We start from the raw sequence: 22020 nt of genomic DNA, 5'->3' as shown, positions 1-22020 counted from the left end.
TGATGGCATGGGGACAGGGATGCTGGTGACACTGGTGACACAGGTGATGGTGATGGCATGGGGACAGGGACGCTGGTGACACTGGTGATGGCATGGGGACAGGGACACTGGTGACACAGGTGACGGGTGACACTGGTGATGGTGATGGCATGGGGACAGGGACGCTGGTGACACTGGTGACACTGGTGATGGCATGGGGACAGGGACACTGGTGACACAGGTGACACTGGTGACACAGGTGACACTGGTGATGGCATGGGGACAGGGACACTGGTGACACAGGTGACACTGGTGACACAGGTGACACTGGTGATGGCATGGGACAGGGACACTGGTGACACAGGTGACACTGGTGACACTGGTGACACTGGTGACACAGCGACAGGGACACTGGTGACACCGGTGACAGTGACCGGGGGGGGGGTGTGTGTGTGTGTGTGTGTCCCCACACCGGTGGCCCTGGTGACAGCGCTGGTGTCACACGTGTGTGTGTGTCCCCTGTCCCCCCCCCGCACCCCCCCACATTTTTTTTTTTTAATATAAATTTTTTTTTAATTTTTTTTTTTTTTTTTGTCCCCGTCGCCATGGCGACGCTTTTCCAGCCCAACTTCGCCGGGAGACAAAAATCTTTTTTTAAAATGCCGGGAGGAAGCGGGGGAGGGGGGGGGGGGGGACACACACAAGGGGGGGGGGCAGGGGGGGGGGGGGCGGGGCGACGCCGTGTCCCCCCGTGTCCCCACAACACCCCCCCCCCCAAAAAGTCCCCACACAGGGGGGGGGTCCCACACCTGAGCCCCCATTTTGAGGGGGGGGTCCCCCACCTGAGCCCTTTCTTTATTTTTTTTTTTGGGGGGGGGGACACACCTGAGCCCCCATTTTTTTTTTGGGGGGGGGGGGGGTAGGGATTTGAGGGGCGATTTTGGGGGGGGGGTCACACACCTGAACCCTTTTTTTTTTTCAGGAGGGGGTCAAGCCCTCAGACACCTGATCCCCATTTTTTTTTTTTGGGGGGGGGGGGTCACACACCTGAACCCTTTTTTTAGGGGGGGGGGGGTCAAGGCCACAGACACCTAAACCCCCTTTAACCCCCTTTTTTTTTTTTTTTTTTTTTTGGGACACCTGAGCCCTTTTTTTTTTTTTTTTTGGGGGGGGGGGTCAACTCCCCAGACACCTGATCCCCCTTTTTTTTTTTTTTTTTTTGGGGGGGGGGTCACACACCTGAACCCTTTATCAGGGCAGGGAGTGTGTGTGGGGGGGGGGGGTGTTAACTCCGCGACCACCTGACCCCCCATTTTTGTTGCGGGGGGGTGTGGGGGGGGGATATTAAAGTTGGGGGGGGGGTAGGACCAACCTCCCTGCGCCGCGGGGTTTCCCTGGCAACCGTTGCCGGGCACCACGCGCGCCTCGGCCGAGCATTATGGGATGTCAATTTTTTTTTTTTTTTTTTTTTTTCCACGGGAGGAGGCGGGCAGGAGGGGGGGTCACAAGGGTATATATATATATATATTTACGCCCCCCCCCTCCCTCCGTGCCCCCCCGGTACCGTGCTCGGGGTGGGGTCTCCCCTCCACCGGGACGCTGACGGTTCGGCGCAGCAGTTTGCTCCGACACGGTTCGCTCCGGCGATCCCGGATGAGCAACGGGTGGATCTTATATATATATATTTTTTTTTTAGGGTCAAAAAAAAAACATTTGGGGGACACACACCCCCCCGGTATTTATTTTATCCCCCCCCACCCTTAAAAAAAAAAAAAAAAAAACCCACGCTGCCCCCACTCACCTCCTCCTCATCCAGCATCAGCAGCTGGTTCCCGGAGATGATGCAGAAACGGGGGTTCCAGGGTGGGCGCTCGTACGGGGAGGGGGCGTAAGGCCCGCGGGCCAGGGGGGCTCCTCGCACATCTACGGAGTGGGGGAGGGCAGAAGGGGGGAGGGGGGTCATGCCTGGACCCCCCATCCCCACCCAAAAGCTTCCCCCCCCCCCCCACCCATGGGTGCTGGCGGAGAGCATCCTGCAGCCCCGCCGTTGCTCCGGCAACTGCAGCCCACGGCCTTTTCGGGAAAAGAGAAAAAGGGGGGGGGGGGGGGGGGTGGTGGTGGGAAAATGGGGCTCCCCCCACAATCCTCAGCCCCCCCCACAATCCTCAGCCCCCCCCACAATCCTCAGCTCCCCCCCTCAAGGCTTTGGGGGATCGTTAATTAAGGGGGGGGGGGGGGGGGCCCAGGCCCGGCCGCTTGAGGCCTCCCCACGCTTTTAAAGATGGGGAGGGGGGGGGGGCGGGGGGAGAAGTGAGGCCCGGACGCCCCCCACGGGACACCGGGATCCCCCCCCCCCCCTTTGGATACCGGAGGGCCCCCCTCGGGTGTCCGGGCCGCGGGGTAGGTCCTGGTTGTGTCTCTGTCCTGTGTGTCCCCCCCCCCGCCCCGTTCTCTCGGCCTCAACCCCCGCCGCCCCCCCCCAACCCGGCCCCGTTTCTCCGAAGTGGGTCAAACCGGTCCCCGGGGACGCCCCCACCGGCCCCGCCGCCGCCGCCCGCACCCCCCCCCTACACTTTCTTCACCTTCTCTCCCCGGTACCGGAGCCCCCCCGCCCCCCCCCCAGGGCCGGGCCCTGCCCGCGGGGATGAAGCCGCCACCGGTACCGGCGACAACCGGGACCCCCCCGCACTGCTCCGAACGCGGGTACCAGCATCCCCCCCCCCAACACACACACACCCCCGGTACCGGCAACCCCACCGGTAGCGGTATCTCACCGGTAGCACCTTCCAGCCCCGGCAGCGGCACCCCCGGCCCCCCCGGGACCGGCATCACCCCGGCACCGGCATCACCCCGGGACCGGCGCCCCCCCCACCCCCCCACATCCATTCCCCAACCGGTACCGGTGTCCTCCGGTAACAACATCAACCCGGTACCGGTAAGCCCGCACTTCAGCAAACCTCCGGTACCGGTTGCCCCCCCCCACCGCCCGCCTCACATCACTCCTCCCCGTACCGGTACCCCGCGGGAGCAGCATCCTCCCCGGTACCGGCATCCCCGGGTACCGGCATCCCGCCGCTCCCGGCATCCCCCGCTCCCTCCAGCAACCGGACACCCCCCCTTTCTTTAGCCCGGGGTGTGTGTGTGTCCCCCACCAAAAAAAAAAAAAACCCCACCGGGTCCCGGTACCGACCCCGCCCCGGTGTTTCTCACCCCCCCCCCTCCTTCCCCGCGCCGCTTTTTCACACCTGCCCGGTACCGGGCCGGGCCCGCCGCCCCCCCCCAGGTGTGTGACCCCCCCCGCACGGTGTGTGACCCCCCCCCGCCGCCGCCGGTGCCCCCCCCCGCCGGTGCCGGTACCTCGGAAGGGGACATAGGACATGGTTCCTCCGCCGTTCGCTTCCCCCGGGCGCCGGTACCGGCGGCGCGGGGGGACCCAGGCGGCCGGGGGAGGGACCCGGGGGGGGGGAGGGAGGGGGGGAGGGAGGGGGGGAGGGGGGGGGCGGACCCAGGCGGCCGGGGGAGGAGTGGGGGGGGGAGGGAGGGGGGGACACACACGCAGGCGTCGGGGGAGGGGACGGGGGGGGAGGGGGGGAGGGGTTTGGGGGGAGGGGGGGGGAGGGGGGAGGCGGCGACTGTAACGGGAACCAACCCCCCCCCGGACACACACCGCGCGATGGCGGCAGCGGCGGAACCAGCGACAGCAGGGACACCAGTAACACCAGTAACACCAGTAACACCAGCGACAGCAGCGACAGCAGGGACACCAGTAACACCAGTAACACCAGCGACAGCAGCGACAGCAGGGACACCAGTAACACCAGCGACACCAGCGACAGCAGCGACAGCAGCGACAGCAGGGACACCAGTAACACCAGTAACACCAGCGACAGCAGCGACAGCAGGGAAACCAGTAACACCAGTAACACCAGCGACAGCAGCGACAGCAGCGACAGCAGCGACAGCAGGGAAACCAGTAACACCAGTAACACCAGGGACAGCAGGGACAGCAGGGAAACCAGTAACACCAGGGACAGCAGCGACACCGGTGACACCAGGGACAACAGGGACAACAGGACAACAGGGACAACAGGGACAACAGGGACACCGGTGACACCAGGGAAACCAGTGATACCACAGAAACCAGTGACAGCAGGAAAAACAGGGACACCAGTACCATCAGGGACACCAGTAACACCAGTGACATCAGGGACACCAGTAACACCAGTGACACCAGTGACATCAGGGACACCAGTGACATCAGGGACACCAGTGACATCAGGGACACCAGGGACACCAGGGAAACTAGTGACAATAGTGACACCAGGGACACCAGAGAAAACAGTGACACTGGTGACACCGGGGACACCAGTGACACCACGGTAACCAGGGACACCAGTGACACCACAGTAACCAGGGACACCAGTGACACCAGTGACACCAGCACCACTCTCCCAGCGCTCCCAAGGGCTCCCACATGCTCAGGCCTCCCAGTTCACACTGGAGGGAGTGTGAGTGTGAGTGTGAGTGTGAGTGAGTGTGTGCAGGGGGGTGAGTGGGCCTGGGCGTGGTTCTGACCCTCACCTGTACTGACGGCTGTTGGTGCTCACTCACACTCACACTCACCCACCCCCCCACTCACACCCCCATTGCGCTCACACTCACACTCATACTCACACACAACCTTACACCTGCACTCACACACACACTCACACTCCCCCACACTCACACTTACACCCATACACTCAGCCCCCCACTCACACTCACACACCCTCACTCATACTCACACTCTCTCATCCTCACTCACACTCAAACTCACTCACACTCTGCCCCACACTCTCACACACACTCACACTCTCACTCTCCCTCACTCACTCTCACACACACTCTCACTCTTACATGCGCTCACACTCACACACACACCCCCACACTCACTCACACTCTCACATTCACTCATACTCACACTCACACCATCACAAACTCACTCTCACACACTCACACATACACACTTACACGTACTCACACTCACACACACATGCTCTGACTCACTCTCACAGTCACACTCACACACACACTCACACTCATAGTCTCAGACACATGCACTCACACTCACACACCCACCCACACACACACGCACTCACACACACGCACTCACACTCACACACTCACACTCACATGCACACTCACACTCATGCACACTCAGAGACTCACACACATACACTCACACATACACTCAAACTCACACTCACACATGCACACTCTCAGACACGCACACACACTCACACTCTCACACTCAGTCTCACACTCACACGCACACGCTCTCAGACTCACAATCACATGCACACTCACACACTCACACACGCACTCAAACTCACTCACACTCACACACACGCACTCACACTCGCACTCACACTCTCAGTCGCACGCACACACTCGCACACTCACACACTCATACACTCACACTCACACTCACATGCACACACACTGACTCACACACAGACATGCAAACTCACACTCTCACACTCACACGCACTCACAGGCCCTCACACTCACTCTCACACTTGCACTCACACACACTCACTCTCAGACACACTCATACACTCACTCACATGCACACTCACACTCACATGCACACACACTGACACACTCATACACTCACACACACACATGCACTCAAACTCTCACACTCACTCTCACACTCACATGCACACACTCAGACTCACACTCACGCACTCACACACGCACACGCTCTCAGACTCACGCACACAGGCACTCACACTCACATGCACACACATGCACACACACTGACACACACTCACACATGCACTCAAACTCACACTCACACACACACACGCACTCACACTCACAGGCACTCACTCTCACACACTGACACTCACTCTCACACACTGACACTCACTCTCACACACTCACACACACACTCTCTGACTCACACTCACACACACTCTCACGCACACACACTCTCACACACGCACTCAAACTCACACTCACTCTCACATGCACACACTCTCAGACTCACACTCACACACATGCACTCACACTCACACACATGCACTCACACTCACAGGCCCTCATACTCACTCTCACACACTCACTCTCACACCCTCACACTCACTCTCACACTCACACTCTCACACACTCACACTCACTCTCACACTCACTCTCACACAATCACACACACACACACTCACACTCTCGCACTCACTCTCACACCCTCACACTCACTCTCACACTCACTCTCACACTCACTCAATCACACACACACCCTCACACACTCACACTCACTCTCACACTCACTCTCACACAATCACACACACACACACTCACACTCTCGCACTCATACTCACTCTCACACACATACTCTCACACACTCACACTCAGACTCACTCTCACACTCCCACTCACACACTCACACTCACACTCACACTCAGACTCACACTCACTCTCCCCCTCCCCGGCCACTTCCGCTCTCGCGCTGACGCGGGGGGCGGGGCCGCGCTGACGCGGGGGCGGGGCCGGCGGGTCACGTGGGGGCAGCGGCCGAGCGGCGCGTGCGGCGGCGGGTACGGGGGGGGGGGGCGGTGTGGGGCCGGGGGGGCACGGACGGGGGCGGGGGGGTGTATGGGGCCGGGGGCAATACGGGGGGGCAGTATAGGGGCCGGGGGGGCTGTAGGGGGTTGGGGGCAGAATATGGGGCTGGGGGGGCGCTATAGGGGGCCGGGGGGGCTGTATGTGGGCGGGGGGGGCAGTGTATGGGGCCAGGGGCAATATAGGGGGCTGGGGGGGCAGTATGGGGGGGGCAGTATGGGGCTGGGGGGAGGGTTGGGGGGGGCGCTATATGGGGCCAGGGGCAATATAGGGGGGCGGGGGGGGCACAGTAGGGGCAAGGGGGGCTGTAGGGGGTTGGGGGCAGGAGATGGGGCGGGGGGGCTGTATGGGGCGGGGGGGGGCAGGAGATGGGGCCAGGGGCAATATAGGGGGCGGGGGGGGCGCTCTGTGGGGCCGGGGCTGTATGTGGGGGGAGAGGGAACATCCGGGGCCCGGGGGGGGGCGGGGGGTCCCCTGACGGCTCCGCCCCCCCCGCAGGAGGGGACAGCGCCTCTTCCCGCCCCCCATGAAGGTGGCCCTGGGCGTGAGTACCCGCCCCTCGGTGGGGCGGATATCGCGATAGGGGGGGTGGATATCGCGATAGAGGGTGGATATCGCGATGGAGGGGCTGATACCGCGATAGGGGGCGGATATCGCGATGGAGGGGGGTTATGCGATGGGGATATCGTGACTCAGTGGGTATCGCGACGTGGCCGGTGTCATGGCGCTGTAGCTGGCTATCGCGACATGCCGGTGCCGCAGTCCCCTGTCGTGACACAGCAGATGCCACAAGGTGGGGGGGGTTCACGGTGCCCTTCCTGGCTATCGCGACACTCCGGCTGTCGTGACAGGCCAGGTTGTGCAGCGTGGTGGCTGTTGTGCCGAGGCTGTATCATGGCGTGGTGGCTATCGCGACATGGCGGCTGTCACGATACAGCAGTATCACGATACGCTGGCTGTCGTGACACAGCAGTGTCATGGTGGCTATCACAACATGGCGGTATCACGATATGCTGGCTATCATGACATGGCGGTATCCCAACATGGCGGCTGTCGTGACTTGGCACTATCACGATATGCTGGCTATCACAACATGGCCATATCATGGTGGCTATCAACATGGCTGTATCACAACATGGTGGCTATCGCGACATGGCAGTATCACGATATGCTGGCTGTCGTGACATGGTGGTATCAATATGCTGTCTATCACGACATGGCAGTATCGTGATATGGTGGCTGTCGTGACATGGCTGTATCACAATATGGCAGCTATCATAACTTGGCACTATCACGATATGGCTGTCACAACGTGGCTCTGTCATGACATGGCGGTATCACGATACGCTGGCTATCGTGACATGGCCGTATCATGGTGGCTGTCGACATGGCTGTATCACGACATGGCTGTATCATGGCATGGTGGCTATCACGACATGGCAGCTGTCATGATACAGCAGTATCATGACATGGTGGCTATCACGATATGGCAGTTATCGTGACACAGCGGTATGGCAGCTGTTGTGATGTGGCTATCACGACATTATGGCAGGTATTGCAACGTGGCAAGTATCGCGACATGGCAGTTATCGTGACATGGTGGTGTGATATGGGGGCGGTATCGCGACATGGTGGTATCATGTGCTGGCTGTCGTGACATGGCAGTGTCAGGATATGGCGGCTATTGTGACTTGGCACTATCACGATATGCTGGCTATCACGATGTGGCTGTCAACATGGCTGTATCACGACATGGTGGCTATCATGACATGGCAGTATCACGGTATGCTGGCTGTCGTGACATGGCGGTATCACAGTGGCTGTCACGGCATGGCGCTATCACGATACACGGGCTATCGTGACATGGCAGTACCGTGGTGGCTATCACAACATGGCAATATCGCGATATACTAGCTGTCGTGACATGGCTGTATCATGACATGGTGGCTATTGTGACATGGCTGTATCACGATATGCTGGCTATTGCGACATGGTGGTATTGCCGTGGCTATCGCGACGTGGTGGTGTCACAGTGGCTATCGTGACATGGCAGTATCACAGTACGCTGGCTATCACGATGTGGCGGTGTCGCGGTGGCTGTCACGACATGGCGGTATCACAGGGACTATTGTGACGCGGCGCTATCACAGTGGCTATCGCGACATGGCAGTATCACGATACGCTGGCTAGCATAACGTGGTATCGTGGCAATTATTGCAACATGGTGGTATCATGGTGGCTATCGTGACATAGCGGTATCACACTGGCTTTTGCGACATAGCAGTGTCACAGTGGCTATCGCAACATGGCAGCATCACGGTGGCTATCACGACATGGTGGTGTCGCGGTGGCTATCGCGACATGGCAGTATCATGGCGACTATTGCGACATGGTGGTATCACAGTGGCTATCATGACATGGCGGTATCACGGTGGCTATCACGACATGGCAGCGTCGCGGTGGCTATCGCGACATGGCGGTATCACGGTGGCTATCGCGACGTGGCGGTATCACGGTGGCTATCACAACATGGCAGCGTCGCGGTGGCTATCGCGACATGGCGGTATCACGGTGGCTATCGCGACGTGGCGGTATCACGGTAGCTATCGCGACGTGGCAGCGTCGCGGTGACTTGCGACGTGGCGGTATCGCGGTGGCCGTCACAACGTGGCGGCTACGACGGCGCGAGGGGAATATCGCGACACGGCGACTGTCGTGACGGGGCGGGGCCACCTCTGTCGCCGCCCCCCCAGGTGCTGGCGCTGGTGACGGTGACGTCGGCGCCGCTGCTGCGGGCGCTGGCCCGGCGGCTGCTCTCCATGGCCACGGGCCACCGCGACCCCCGTGACCTCGGCGTCCCCAACGTCCCCAACGACCCCGGTGACCCCGACGTCCCCGGGAGCCTCTCGGCCGCCTTTGTCACCTGCCCCAACGAGACGGTGGCCAAGGAACTGGCCAGGTGGGGACACCGGGGGGGACGGGGGGTGACACCGGGGGGTGACACCGGGGGGTGACACCGTGTCCCCCCCTTGTCCCCAGGGCGATGGTGGAGAAGCAGCTGGCCGCCTGCGTCAACATCCTGCCCCATGTCACCTCCATGTGAGTGGGGACACGGGGGGGGGGACGTGGGGACACTTGGGGACACATATATGGGGGGGGGGGCCCTGTGTCCCCATTTGTGTCCCCGTGTCCCCAGCTGTGTCCCCTCTCCCCCCCCCCCCCCCCCGCAGCTACGAGTGGAAGGGGAAGGTGGAGGAGGACAGCGAGGTCCTGCTGGTGAGTGGCGTCCCCAAAGTGTCCCCAAAGTGTCCCCAGGGTGTCCCCAGGGTGTCCCCACAGTGTCCCCAAGGTGTCCCCGATGTCCCTGGTGTCCCCAGGGTGTCCCAACAGTGTCCCCAGGGTGTCCCCACAGTGTCCCCAAGGTGTCCCCAGAGTGTCCCAACAGTGTCCCCAGGGTGTCCCCACAGTGTCCCCAAGGTGTCCCCGATGTCCCTGGTGTCCCCAATGTCCCCACAGTGTCCCCAGGGTGTCCCAACAGTGTCCCCAGGGTGTCCCAACAGTGTCCCCAAGGTGTCCCCAATGTCCCCGGGTTGTCCCCAAAGTGTCCCCAAAGTGTCCCAACAGTGTCCCCAAGGTGTCCCCGATGTCCCTGGTGTCCCCAATGTCCCCAATGTCCCCACAGTGTCCCCAGGGTGTCCCAAGAGTGTCCCAACAGTGTCCTCGATGTCCCCAATGTCCCCAAAGTGTCCCCAGGGTGTCCCCAATGTCCCTATAGTGTCCCAACAGTGTCCCCAAGGCATCCCCAGGGTGCCCCCGATGTCCCCAGGTTGTCCCCAAAGTGTCCCCAGGGTGTCCCAACGATGTCCCCAGGTTGTCCCCAGTATGTCCCCGATGTCCCCATAGTGTCCCCAGGGTGTCCCAACAGTGTCCCTAAGGTGTCCCCAGGGTGTTCCCAAGTGTCCCCACGGGGTCCTCCGTGTCCCCACTGTAGTCAGGTTGTCCCCAGGGTGTCCCTGATGTCCCCAGGGTGTCCCAAAGGTGTCTCCAAGTGTCACCATGGTGTCCTGTGTCCCTCAGATGTCCCAAACATCTCCAGGGTGTCCCCAATGTCCCTGGGGTGCCCCGAAGTTGTCCCCAAGTGTCCCCGCACTGTCCTGTGTCCCCAGGATGTCCCCATGGTGTCCCTTGGGTGCCCCCAGTGACCCTGGGATGTCCCAAAGGTGTCCCCAAGGGTCCCCATGGTGTCCTCTGTGTTCCCAGGGTGTCCCCAAAGTGTCCCCAATGTCCCCAGGTTGTCCCCAAAGTGTCCTCAATGTCCTCAGGGTTGCCAGTTTGTCCCCATGGTGTCCCTTGAATGTCCCCAACATCCCCAGGGTGTCCCTCGGATGTCCCCAACATTTCCAGGGTGTCCCCAATGTCCCTGAGGCATCACAAAAGTGTCCCCAGGGTGTCTCCAGCATCCCTGGCGTGTCCCAAAGTTGTCCCCAAGTGTCCCCACGGTGTCCTGTGTCCCCATGGTGTCCCTGGGCTGTCCCAAAGGTGTCCCCAAATGTCCCCATGGTATCCTCCATGTCCCCAGGGTGTCCCCATGGTGTCCCTTGGGTGTCCCCAGTGTCCCTGGGATGTCCCAAAGGTGTCCCCACTGTTGCCAGGGTGTCCCCATAGTGTCTCCTGAATGTCCCCAACATCCCCAGGGTGTCCCCAATGTCCCTGAGGTGTCCCCAAGGTGTCTCCAGCATCCCTGGCATGTCCCAAAGTTGTCCCCAAGTGTCCCCACAGTGTCTTGTGTCCCTGGGGTGTCCCCAAGTGTCACCAGGATGTCCCCATGGTGTCCTCCGTGTCCCCAGGGTGTCCCTTGAATGTCCCCAACATCCCCAGGGTGTCCCCAATGTCCCTGAGGTGTCCCCAAGGTGTCTCCAGCATCCCTGGCATGTCCCAAAGTTGTCCCCAAGTGTCCCCACAGTGTCCTGTGTCCCCAGGGTGTCCCTGGCGTGTCCCAAAGGTGTCCCCAAGTGTCCCCAGGGTGTCCCTTGAATGTCCCCAACATCCCCAGGGTGTCCCCAATGTCCCTGAGGTCTCCCCAAGGTGTCTCCAGCATCCCTGGCGTGTCCCAAAGTTGTCCCCAAGTGTCCCCACAGTGTCTTGTGTCCCTGGGGTGTCCCCAAGTGTCACCAGGATGTCCCCATGGTGTCCTCAAGTGTCCCCAGGGTGTCCCTTGAATGTCCCCAACATCCCCAGGGTGTCCCCAATGTCCCTGAGGTGTCCCCAAGGTGTCTCCAGCATCCCTGGCGTGTCCCAAAGTTATCCCCAAGTGTCCCCACAGTGTCCTGTGTCCCCAGGGTGTCCCTGGCGTGTCCCAAAGGTGTCCCCAAGTGTCCCCAGGGTGTCCCTTGAATGTCCCCAACATCCCCAGGGTGTCCCCAATGTCCCTGAGGTGTCCCCAAGGTGTCTCCAGCATCCCTGGCGTGTCCCAAAGTTGTCCCCAAGTGTCCCCACAGTGTCCTGTGTCCCTGGGGTGTCCCCAAGTGTCACCAGGATGTCCCCATGGTGTCCTCCGTGTCCCCAGGGTGTCCCTTGAATGTCCCCAACATCCCCAGGGTGTCCCCAATGTCCCTGAGGTGTCCCCAAGGTGTCTCCAGCATCCCTGGCATGTCCCAAAGTTGTCCCCAAGTGTCCCCACAGTGTCCTGTGTCCCTGGGGTGTCCCCAAGTGTCACCAGGATGTCCCCATGGTGTCCTCAAGTGTCCCCAGGGTGTCCCTTGAATGTCCCCAACATCCCCAGGGTGTCCCCAATGTCCCTGAGGTGTCCCCAAGGTGTCTCCAGCATCCCTGGCGTGTCCCAAAGTTGTCCCCAAGTGTCCCCACAGTGTCTTGTGTCTCTGGGGTGTCCCCAAGTGTCACCAGGATGTCCCCATGGTGTCCTCCGTGTCCCCAGGGTGTCCCTTGAATGTCCCCAACATCCCCAGGGTGTCCCCAATGTCCCTGAGGTGTCCCCAAGGTGTCTCCAGCATCCCTGGCGTGTCCCAAAGTTGTCCCCAAGTGTCCCCACAGTGTCCTGTGTCCCTGGGGTGTCCCCAAGTGTCACCAGGATGTCCCCATGGTGTCTTCCGTGTCCCCAGGGTGTCCCTTGAATGTCCCCAACATCCCCAGGGTGTCCCCAATGTCCCTGAGGTGTCCCCAAGGTGTCTCCAGCATCCCTGGCGTGTCCCAAAGTTGTCCCCAAGTGTCCCCAGGGTGTCCCTGGGGTGTCCCAAAGGTGTCCCCAAGTGTCCCCAGGGTGTCCCTTGAATGTCCCCAACATCCCCAGGGTGTCCCCAAGGTGTCTCCAGCATCCCTGGCATGTCCTGAAGATGTCCCCAAGTGTCCCCACAGTGTCCTGTGTCCCCAGGGTGTCCCAAAGGTGTCCCCAAGTGTCCCCAGGGTGTCCCTTGAATGTCCCTAACATCCCCAGGGTGTCCCCGATGTCCCTGGCGTGTCCCCAAGTGTCCCCTCTCTCCCCCCCCCCAGATGATCAAGACCCGCAGCTCCAGGATCCCGGCGCTGGCCGAGTTCGTGCGGTGAGACCCGGGGGGGGGGGGGGGGGGGTGACACGGGGGGGTTGGTGACACGGGGGGGGGGATTGGTGACACGGTGTCACCCCCCCGACCACCCCCCCTGTGTGTGTGTGTCCCCCCCCCAGGTCCGCGCACCCCTACGAGGTGGCCGAGGTGGTGGCCGTGCCGGTGGCCCAGGGCAACCCCCCCTACCTGCGCTGGGTGTGGGACAGCGTCCCCCCGTGACCCCCCCAAAACCGCGGGGGGGGGACCCCAAATATTGGGGGGGGTGGCAGGGGACAACGGGGACACCTCACAAATGCCGACGGGGGGGGGGAGGCCCAAATGGGGGATCCCTGAATTGGGGGGGGGACACACACACACACACAAATTAAGGGGACACATGCAAATGAGGGGGGGGGGACACCCCCCAAATAGGGCCCCCCACATTTTTTTTATGAGGGGGGGGGATCCCCAAATCACAGTGGGACACACCCAAAAGGGTGGGGCCATGCAAATTTTTTGGGGGGGGGGGGGACGACGACACACAACAACACCACCATGTAAATTTAGGGGACCCCCAAATTGAGGAGGGGGGGGGGGCAGCCCCCCCAAACCACTCGAGGCCGTGCTGCCCTTGAGCCATTTATTTTGGGGGGGGGGGACACACACACATAGATTGGGGGGGGGGCAGAGGGGTTGCTCCTTCCCCCCCCCCCCCTTTAAATATCCTCCATAATGATAAAAATAAACTTTTTTTTTTGTTTGCTCAAAGCTGGGGGGGGGATTTTTTTTTTTTTGGGGGGGGGGGTCTTAGAGCATCCCCCCCCCCCCCCATTCCACCAGGTACTGGACGGTCCCGTCCAGCGTCACCCGTCGGGCGAGGACCCGGGTGGGGCCCCCCCGGGGAGGGGGAGGGGCGGGGGGAGGAGGTGGGGGGGGAGGTGGGGGGGGGGAGGGGCGGCGTTTAGGACGGGGGGGGCGCGGGGGGGGGGGTGGGGGGCGGCGTTCACCCGGGGGCTCGGGGCTTTCGGTTTCGGGGTCCGGGCTGGTGGCGGCGCTGCGGGAGATTGGGGGGGGGGTTATAGGGGACTGGGGGGGTCCCAGTATGGTCCGGGGGGGTCCCAGTATGGTCCGGGGGGGGTCCCCTATAGCCCGGGGGGGGTCCCAGTATGGTCCGGGGGGGGTCCCAGTATGGCCCGGGGGGGTCCCAGTATGGCCCGGGGTGGGTCCCTATAGAGCCCCAGGGCTGTCCAGTCCCAGTCCAGCCCCAGCCTTCCCAGTTTAGCCTGTTCTGGGGTCTCTATTGCTCCCAGTCTGACCCCCCAGCCCTCCCAGTACAGCCCAATCATCCCAGTCTGACCCCCCCAGCCCTCCAAGTATGGCCCAGCTGTCCCACTATGACCCTCCCAGTATGGCCCAACCATCCCAGTCTGACCCCCCAGCTCTCCCAGTATGGCCCAACCGTCCCACTATGACCCTCCCAGTATGGCCCAACCATCCCAGTCTGACCCCCCAGCCCTCCCAGTACAGCCCAACCATCCCAGTCTGACCCCCCAGCTCTCCCAGTATGGCCCAACCGTCCCACTATGACCCTCCCAGTATGGCCCAACCATCCCAGTCTGACCCCCCAGCCCTCCCAGTATGGCCCAATGATCCTAGTCTGACCCCCCAGCCCTCCCAGTACAGCCCAACCATCCCAGTCTGACCCCCCAGCTCTCCCAGTATGGCCCAACCATCCCAGTCTGACCCCCCAGCCCTCCCAGTATGGCCCAACCATCCCAGTCTGACCCCCCAGCTCTCCCAGTATGGCCCAACCATCCCAGTCTGACCCCCAGCTCTCCCAGTATGGCCCAACCATCCCAGTCTGACCCCCCAGCTCTCCCAGTATGGCCCAACCATCCCAGTCTGACCCCCCAGCCCTCCCAGTATGGCCCAGTTCTCCCAGTACCCACCTGAGGCTGGGGGCCGTGTTGGCAGAGGGGTGGAAGGAAGCGAACATCCGGATTGGGGCACTGGAGGGGGGGGGGACACCCTCAGAATGGGGGGGGGGGGGGGGGCAGCCCCCCAAATCCCTCCCAACGCCCCGGACCCCCCCACAGCCCCCCAACCCCTTTGACACCCCAAATCCCCCCCTACCCCCTGGGTCATTCACACACACCCCCCCCCCAGTCCTCTGACCCCCCCCCATATCCGCTCAGCCCCCCCAAACCTCTGAGACCCCCCCAAACCCCTTGAAGACTCCCCAAGCCCCCCCAAAACCCCCAGAGCCCCCCCAAACCCCCCTGACTCCCCCCAGCCCCCCCAATCCTCCTGAGCCCCCCCCCTCCTTGAAGACTCCATCCTGAGCCCCCCCAAACCCCCCAGAGCCCCCCCAAAACCCTTGAAGACACCCGGAGCCCCCCCAAAGATCCCAGAGGCCCCCCCAAACCCTCCTGAGCCCCCCCCAATCCCCCAGAACCCCCCCAAACCCCCGACTCCCCCAAGCCCCCCAAACACTCCTGAGCCCCCCAACCCCCCCCCACTCCTTGAAGACTCCCCCAGCCCCCCCAAAACCCCCCAGCCCCCCAAATCCCCCCATATTTGAACACCTCCCGGCTACCCCCAAACCCCCAGAGCGCCCCCAAACCCCCCTGACTCCATACTGAGCCCCCCCCAACCCCACCAGAGCCCCCCCCAAACCCCCCCACACCCCTTGAAAACACCCCGAGCCCCCCAAAGATCCCAGAGGCCCCCCCCAAACCCTCCTGAGCCCCCCCAAACCCCCCCCCCACCCCTTGGAGACTCCTTGAACCCCCCCAAAACCCCCAGAGCCCCCCAAACCCTCCTGAGCCCCCCCCACACCCCTTGAAGCCACCCCGAGCCCCCCCAAAACCCCCAGAGCCCCCCCAAATCCCCCCATACTTGAACACCTCCCAGCCCCCCCAAACCCCCAGAGCCCCCCCCCAGCCTTTAAAAACTCCCTGAGCCCCCCAAAACCCCCAGAGCCCCCCAAACCCCCCCCCGACTCCATCCTGAGCCCCCCCACACCCCTTGAAGACACCCTGAGCCCCCCAAAACCCCCGACTCCCCCCAAATCCCCCCATACTAGAATACCTCCCAGCCCCCCCAAACCCCCCAGAGCCCCCCCACCCCTTGAAGACACCCCAAAGCCCCCCCAAAACCCTCCCCAAACCACACCCCCCCCCCCCCAAACCTGGGGGGGCAGCGGGCATCGGTGCGTCGAAAATTGTAGGAGCCGCCGGGGGGGCCCTGGGGGGGGTGTAAAAATGGGGGCGGGGTGGGCGTGAGCACCCCTAAAATATTGGGGTGCTTGTTTTGAGGGGTGGGGGGGAGGATGGGGGGGGGCTTACCTGGGTGCGGCGGGGGGGTGGACGCCGACGGGCCCCCCCTCTGCCCTGCCCTGAGGGGAAGCTGTAAGAGACCCTCCTTATCCTGCCCGGTTTTGGGGGGCCCCCCCCCCAAATTTTTTGAGGTTGGGGGGCAATTGGGGAAAGGGGGGGGGGGGGCGTTAAGGAGGAGGGGGGGGGGGCACCCCCCAAACCCGCCGCCGCCGCCCCCCGCCGTTACCTATCAGGGCGGAGGGCGGCCGAGGCCGCTCACCTGGTGTCGGTGAGCGGAGGGGGGGCAGCCGGAGGGGGCCCCCCCAAAAAATTGGGGGGCAACGGGGGGGGCGCCCGCGTGTGGAGCCCGAAGAGCCCTTTGCGCTTCTTGATCTCCCGCCCGGAGATGAACCTGGAAATGGGGGGGGGGGGGGGGTAAAAGAAGGTTTTTGGGGGTGCAGGGGGGGTTTGGGGGGGGTCAGTAGTGATTTTGGGGTGCTGGGGGGGGAGGCAGGGGGTCTCAGCAGGGATTTGGGGGTGCAGGGGGGGTTTGGGGGGGGTCAGTAGTGATTTTGGGGTGCTGGGGGGGAGGCAGGGGGTCTCAGCAGGGATTTGGGGGTGCAGGGGGGGTTTGGGGGGGTCAGTAGTGATTTTGGGGTGCTGGGGGGGGAGGCAGGGGGTCTCAGCAGGGATTTGGGGGTGCAGGGGGGGTTTGGGGGGGTCAGTAATGATTTTGGGGTGCTGGGGGGGAGGCAGGGGATCTCAGCAGGGATTTGGGGGTGCAGGGGGGGTTTGGGGGGGGTCAGTAGTGATTTTGGGGTGCTGGGGGGGATGCAGGGTGTCTCAGCAGGGATTTGGGGGTGCAGGGGGGGTTTGGGGGGGGTCAGTAGTGATTTTGGGGTGCTGGGGGGGATGCAGGGTGTCTCAGCAGGGATTTGGGGGTGCAGGGGGGGTTTGGGGGGGTCAGTAGTGATTTTGGGGTGCTGGGGGGGAGGCAGGGGGTCTCAGCAGGGATTTGGGGGTGCAGGGGGGGTTTGGGGGGGTCAGCAGTGATTTGGGGGTTTCAGGGGAGTTTGGGGGGGGTCAGTGGTGATTTGGGGGGTGCAGGGGGTCTCAGCAGTGATTTGGGGGCGCAGGGGGGTTTGGTGGTGGGTCATCAGTGATTTGGGGGTGCAGGGGGGGATGTGGGGGGCACAGGAGTTTGGGGGGGTGGGAGGTGTAGCAGGGTTGGGGGTGTAGCAGAGTTTTGGGGTGCTGGGGGGATGTTTGGGGGTGCAGGGGGGGGGGTCAGCAGTGATTTGGGGGTGCAGGGGGTTTCCAGAGGGGATCAGTACTGATTTGGGGGTACAGGGGATTCTGGGGGTCTCAGCAGTGATTTGGGGGTGCAGGGGGGGTGCAGGGGGTCTCAGCAGTGATTTGGGGGTGCATGGGAGGGGTTCAGTAGTGATTTGGGGGTGCAGAAGTTTCGGGGTGCCCCCACCTGTCCTTGTGGGCGCTGAGAGCCCCCAGCAGCTGCCCGTAGCGCTCCCCTTTAGGGGTCTCGGCGAGCTGTGGGGAGCCAAAAAAAAAAAAAAAAAAAAAAAAAGGGGGAGCCCCTGAGCACCCTAAAGGGCCCCCTCAAAAAATTTTGGGGTGCAGGGGGGGGTCCCCAATACCTGGCCCAGCAGGAGGGCGTCCCAGTTGGCGTTGGCGAAGGGCAGGATCTCGCGCTCGAGGTCGAAATATTTTTTCTTGCAGCAAACGCTCAGGTGGTAGAGGATGAGGTGGGCAACGTCCACCCTGGGAGGGGGGGGGGGACACCCCAAAAATCAAGGGGAGGTGAACCCCCAAAAAATAGAGGGGGAGGAGAGGGGATCCCGCAAAAATGTGGGGTGATGAGGGGGGGAGGAGGGTTGTTTCTTGAGGGAATTTGAAGGGATGGGCGGAGGGAGGTTTGATCTGGGGGGGGGGTGTTAAAAATGGGGGGTGATGGGTGGGGGTCCCTCAAAATATTTGGGGTGATGGGTGGGTGATTTTTGTCTTGGGGGAGACACACACACCCCGAAAGTTGGGGGGGATGGAGGAGTGGGTCTAACTATGGGGGGGGGGGGGGGGGGGAGAAAGGGGGATCCCCCAAAAAAATGGGGTGATGGGGGGGGGCCCAGGGGTACTGGTTTGGGGGTGCCCCAAATGGGTGTCAGATTTAGGGGGGCATAATGATGGGTGGGGGGGTTCCCAAAAAAGGGGGGGACACAGACACAAAGGGGGATCCTCAAAGAACTTGGGGTGATGGGGGGGGGAGGCAAAAGGATCCCCCCCAAAAATTCAGGTGCTTGGGGGGACAAAAGGACCCCCCCAAAATTTGGGGGGGGTATAGGGCATTCCCAAAAATTTGGGGTGCTGGAGGGGGCAAGAGGATCCCCCCAAAATTTAGGGTGCTGGGGGGGTGCAAGAGGATCCCCCTAAAATTGGGGGGGGGTAAGGCATCCCCAAAAATTTGGGGTGCTGGGGGGGGGGCAAAATGATCCCCCCCAAAATTTGGAGTGCTGGGGGGGGAAAGAGCATCCCAAAAAAACTCGGGGTGCTGGGGGGGGGGGGCAAGAGGATCCCCAAAAAATCTTGGGGTGCTGGGGGGGGAAGACATCCCCAAAAAGTTTGAGGTGCCAGGGGGGGAAAGGCATAAAAAAGGTGGGGTGCTGAGTAGAGGGGATCCCCCAGGGGTAGATTTGGGGTGTCCTAGTGGTGCTGGTTTAGGGGTGCCCCCCTCAATGGGTATCATATTTTAGGGGGGGCCCCCCCGACCCCCCCCGACACCCCTCACCATCGCAGCGGCAGCCGCCGGACGCTCTCAACTCCGCCGGTGCAGACGCAGCACTCAAAGACGTAAAAACTGAAACAAAATTTTTTTTTTTTTTTTGGGGGGGGGGGGGGAACCCCTAAATTAGAAAGTGGGGACCCCCATACGTGTGTCTCCCCCCTTCAGGGTCCCCCCAAAAACCCACCGGTCCCCGTAGAGCAGCGGTTTGCTCAGGCACTGGGTACAGGCTTCGTGGAACCACTGGGCGCAGCCCCGGCACTGCAACATTTTTAAATTCCACCTGGGAAGAATTTAAATATTTATTTTTGGGGGGGGGGGCACCCCAAAATTCCTTGAGGGGGGTGGTGTGTGTGTTTACTTACTCTCCTGGCCCCCCACAATAGCAGTAGCACTGCTGGCGATTGGCGAGGTGGGGGGGGTCCCACTCCAAAGTTTTTAGTTGGTAGGGGAGGACGGTTTTCATGCTGAGCATGGCCTTGGCGTGGGGGCCTTTTTTCAACGCGCCCCCCCTCTGAAAAAATAAAGTTTTAAAAGCGTAAAAAAATTGGGGTGAACCCCCCCAAAACATTCATTTTGGGCTCACCTTGGTGGCGACAGCAAAAACACAACGACGACACATCCAGGGGCCGGCGGGGTGGGCGGCGGGGAGGTGGCACTGCTGGTGGTAGGCTGGGGGGTTGGTTGTTTTTTTTTTGGGGGGGGGACACAGACATTAATTTGGGGGAAAATGTGAAAATTTAGAGGTTAAAAAGTTCGGAAGAGGGGGGGGCCGCTCACCGTGGCCACATTTCTCACACCGGACCAGGAGGTTTTCGGGGTTCAGGGCTCGGCCGGAGCAGACGCAGCAGGATTGTTCCTCACCCGGCACCGCTGCTGCAGGGGGGTGGGGGGGTAATTAAGGGGGTATAATTAATTAGGGGGGGTTAATTAATCAATGGGGGGGTGAATTAATTGAAGAGGGGGGTTAATTAATTAAAACGGGGGTGCTTACCCGGGCTGATGTCTTTCCAGAGGACGAGGAATTGGGAATTATCTTCGAATTGTACGAGGCAGCCCCGGCGCCCGAATCCACCTGGGGGGGGGGCAAAAAAAATAAAAAAAAAAAAAAGGGGGGGGTTAAAAAAAAGTGGGGGGTGTGTTTTAGGGGGGTTCTGAGGGGGTTTGGGGGGGGGGGCACCCACCTTTTTGATGGTGCCCAGGTAGAGGAGGCCGTCGGTCCAGCGGGCCAGGACGTCTTGGCCCTCCCAAAAGCGGGGGGGTTCGGGGGGGGGCAGCGGGGGGGGCGGTTGGGGGGGGCCCCCGTTTCACTCGCCATCACATGCTGGGGGGTCTGCGGGGCGGGGGGGGTGTGTGTGGATTTGGGGGATCCCCAGGTCTGGAGGCATCACTCAATATCCTCCCCCCCCCCCCCCCCCCTAAAATATGTGATGGGGGAAGGATTTGGGAGGGGGGGGCAGGATTTGGGGGGACACCCCCCCCCCCCGCAAGCAATGGAGGGGGGGGGGCTCCCTGTTTTGGGGGGGGTCCCAGTTTAAGGGGGTCCTGGGTTTGGGGGGGGTCACAGTTGGGGGGGCACCCAGGTTTGGGGGGGGATCATGCAGGGTTTGAGGGGTCCCAGTTTGGGGGGGGGGTGTCCCAGTTTGGGGGGTCCCAGACTTTGAGGGGGGTCCCAGTTTTGGGGGGGGGTGTCCCAGACTTTGGGGGGGGGGGAGGAGGGATCATGCAAGGTCTGGGGGGATCCCAGTTTGGGGGGGGGGGGGGGAATATCCCAGTTTGGGGGGTCCCAGCCAGACTTTTGTGGGGGGAACAGGAAGAGTTGGGGGGGTTCCCAGTTTGGGGGGGGGGCTCCCAGTTTGGGGGCCTCACGCAGGGGATTGGGGGGGGGGCAAGACTTGGGGGACCCCCCCCAAGGAATAGGGCAGGGGGGGGGGTGTCCCAGTTTAAGGGGGTCCGGGGGGGGGGCTCCCAGTTTAGAGGGTCCCAGACTTGAGGGGGGAACATGCAGGGTCTGGGGGGGGGGTCCCAGTTTGGGGGGGCTCATGCAGGGGATTGGGGGGGGCAGGATTTGGGGGATCCCCCCAAGGAATAGGGCTGGGGGGGGTCTCCCCGTTCGGGAGGTCCCAGACTTTGGGGGGGGGGGCATCATGCAGGGTCTGGGGGGGTCCCAGTTGGGGGGGTCCCAGATTTGGGGGTGCAGGGGCAGTTCGGGAGCTGTATCCTGGGTTTTTTGGGGGGGGGAGTGGTTGGTTTGGGGGGGCCCCTCCAGCCTGAAAGCGGGGGGGGAGTGTCCCAGTTCGGGGGGTCCCGGTTCATTGCGGGGGGGGGGGGGGGAAGTGTCCCGGTGTGGGGGGTCCCGGTTTGGGGGCTCCATTTTTTTTTGGGGGGGGTGTGTCTCGGCCGGGGGGGGCTCACGCAGGCAGCGGGGGGGTCCCGTCCAGGGCAGGTCTCACCCCCCCCCCCCCGCCTTAAGGTGGGGGGTGGGACCGGGGGGGTCCCGGGGGTGGTTGGGTGAAGGGGGGGGGTCTATCCCGGGGTCCCGGTACCCCCCCCCCCTTACCGGCGGCGGCGGGGCCCGAGCGGCCGGGCCGGGCCGGCGGCGGCAGCGCGGGGCCGTGACGCAGCAGCGGCGGCGGCGGGGGGGGCCGGGGGGGGGCGCGGAGGGACGGCGGCACCGGGGCCCCCCCCAAATCCCTGCGGGGACCCCCCGGGGGAACCGGCCTGGGGGCGGGGGGGGGGACACACACACGGGGGGGGGGGACACGGGGCGGCCCCGGCTCTGCCCCCC

At 62.6% G+C, this 22020-nt stretch overlaps 3 protein-coding genes across 9 annotated transcripts in view; 1 reads left to right on the top strand and 2 right to left on the bottom strand.

Annotated features, from left to right (window-relative positions):
* The window catches only part of SYNGAP1 (synaptic Ras GTPase activating protein 1), a 38877-nt gene extending 35440 nt beyond the window's left edge, over positions 1-3437 (bottom strand). For 5 of the 6 annotated variants that reach the window (XR_012635424.1, XM_074930602.1, XM_074930604.1 and 2 more), the window contains exons 1-3: positions 3337-3437; positions 1781-1902; positions 1544-1649 (exon numbers count right to left, since the gene is read on the bottom strand). Coding sequence is in view for 5 of the 6 variants with exons in the window: in XM_074930602.1 (XP_074786703.1) it covers positions 1544-1649; positions 1781-1902; positions 3337-3358 (250 nt within the window). In the remaining variant the exon portion in view is untranslated. Of the gene's footprint in view, positions 1-1543; positions 1650-1780; positions 1903-3336 lie in introns of those variants that run through there. The other variant, XM_074930606.1, reaches the window with a different exon arrangement.
* A 3061-nt stretch (positions 3438-6498) lies between these two features.
* On the top strand, positions 6499-13439 carry CUTA (cutA divalent cation tolerance homolog). 2 transcript variants are annotated; one of them, XM_074930599.1, is made up of 7 exons: positions 6505-6557; positions 7081-7126; positions 9336-9541; positions 9622-9681; positions 9813-9858; positions 13090-13139; positions 13262-13439. In XM_074930599.1, the coding sequence occupies exons 2-7, from the start codon at positions 7109-7111 to the stop codon at positions 13359-13361; spliced, it is 480 nt and encodes a 159-aa protein (XP_074786700.1). In that variant the 5' UTR covers positions 6505-6557; positions 7081-7108; the 3' UTR covers positions 13362-13439. The 2 variants fall into 2 exon arrangements, with proteins under 2 accessions (XP_074786701.1, XP_074786700.1); XM_074930600.1 differs by lacking the exon at positions 7081-7126 and having other exon boundaries at positions 6499-6557.
* A 474-nt stretch (positions 13440-13913) lies between these two features.
* Positions 13914-20308, bottom strand: PHF1 (PHD finger protein 1; the record flags this gene model as incomplete). Its single annotated transcript, XM_074930469.1, has 13 exons — positions 13914-14175; positions 15071-15130; positions 16312-16367; positions 16469-16550; positions 16719-16850; positions 17919-17986; positions 18094-18217; positions 19239-19307; positions 19420-19515; positions 19598-19746; positions 19819-19904; positions 20013-20105; positions 20227-20308. Coding segments are annotated over 13 exons (1344 nt in total), but the record flags the coding sequence as incomplete, so codon positions are not given.
* Positions 20309-22020: the final 1712 nt, after the last annotated feature.

The sequence above is a fragment of the Athene noctua genome, chromosome 34 (assembly GCF_965140245.1).
Source record: "Athene noctua chromosome 34, bAthNoc1.hap1.1, whole genome shotgun sequence".
Classification (NCBI taxonomy): Eukaryota; Metazoa; Chordata; class Aves; order Strigiformes; family Strigidae; genus Athene; species Athene noctua.
The sequence above is the reverse complement of the archived record's forward strand: the minus strand, read 5'-3'. Positions and strand labels throughout refer to the sequence as shown.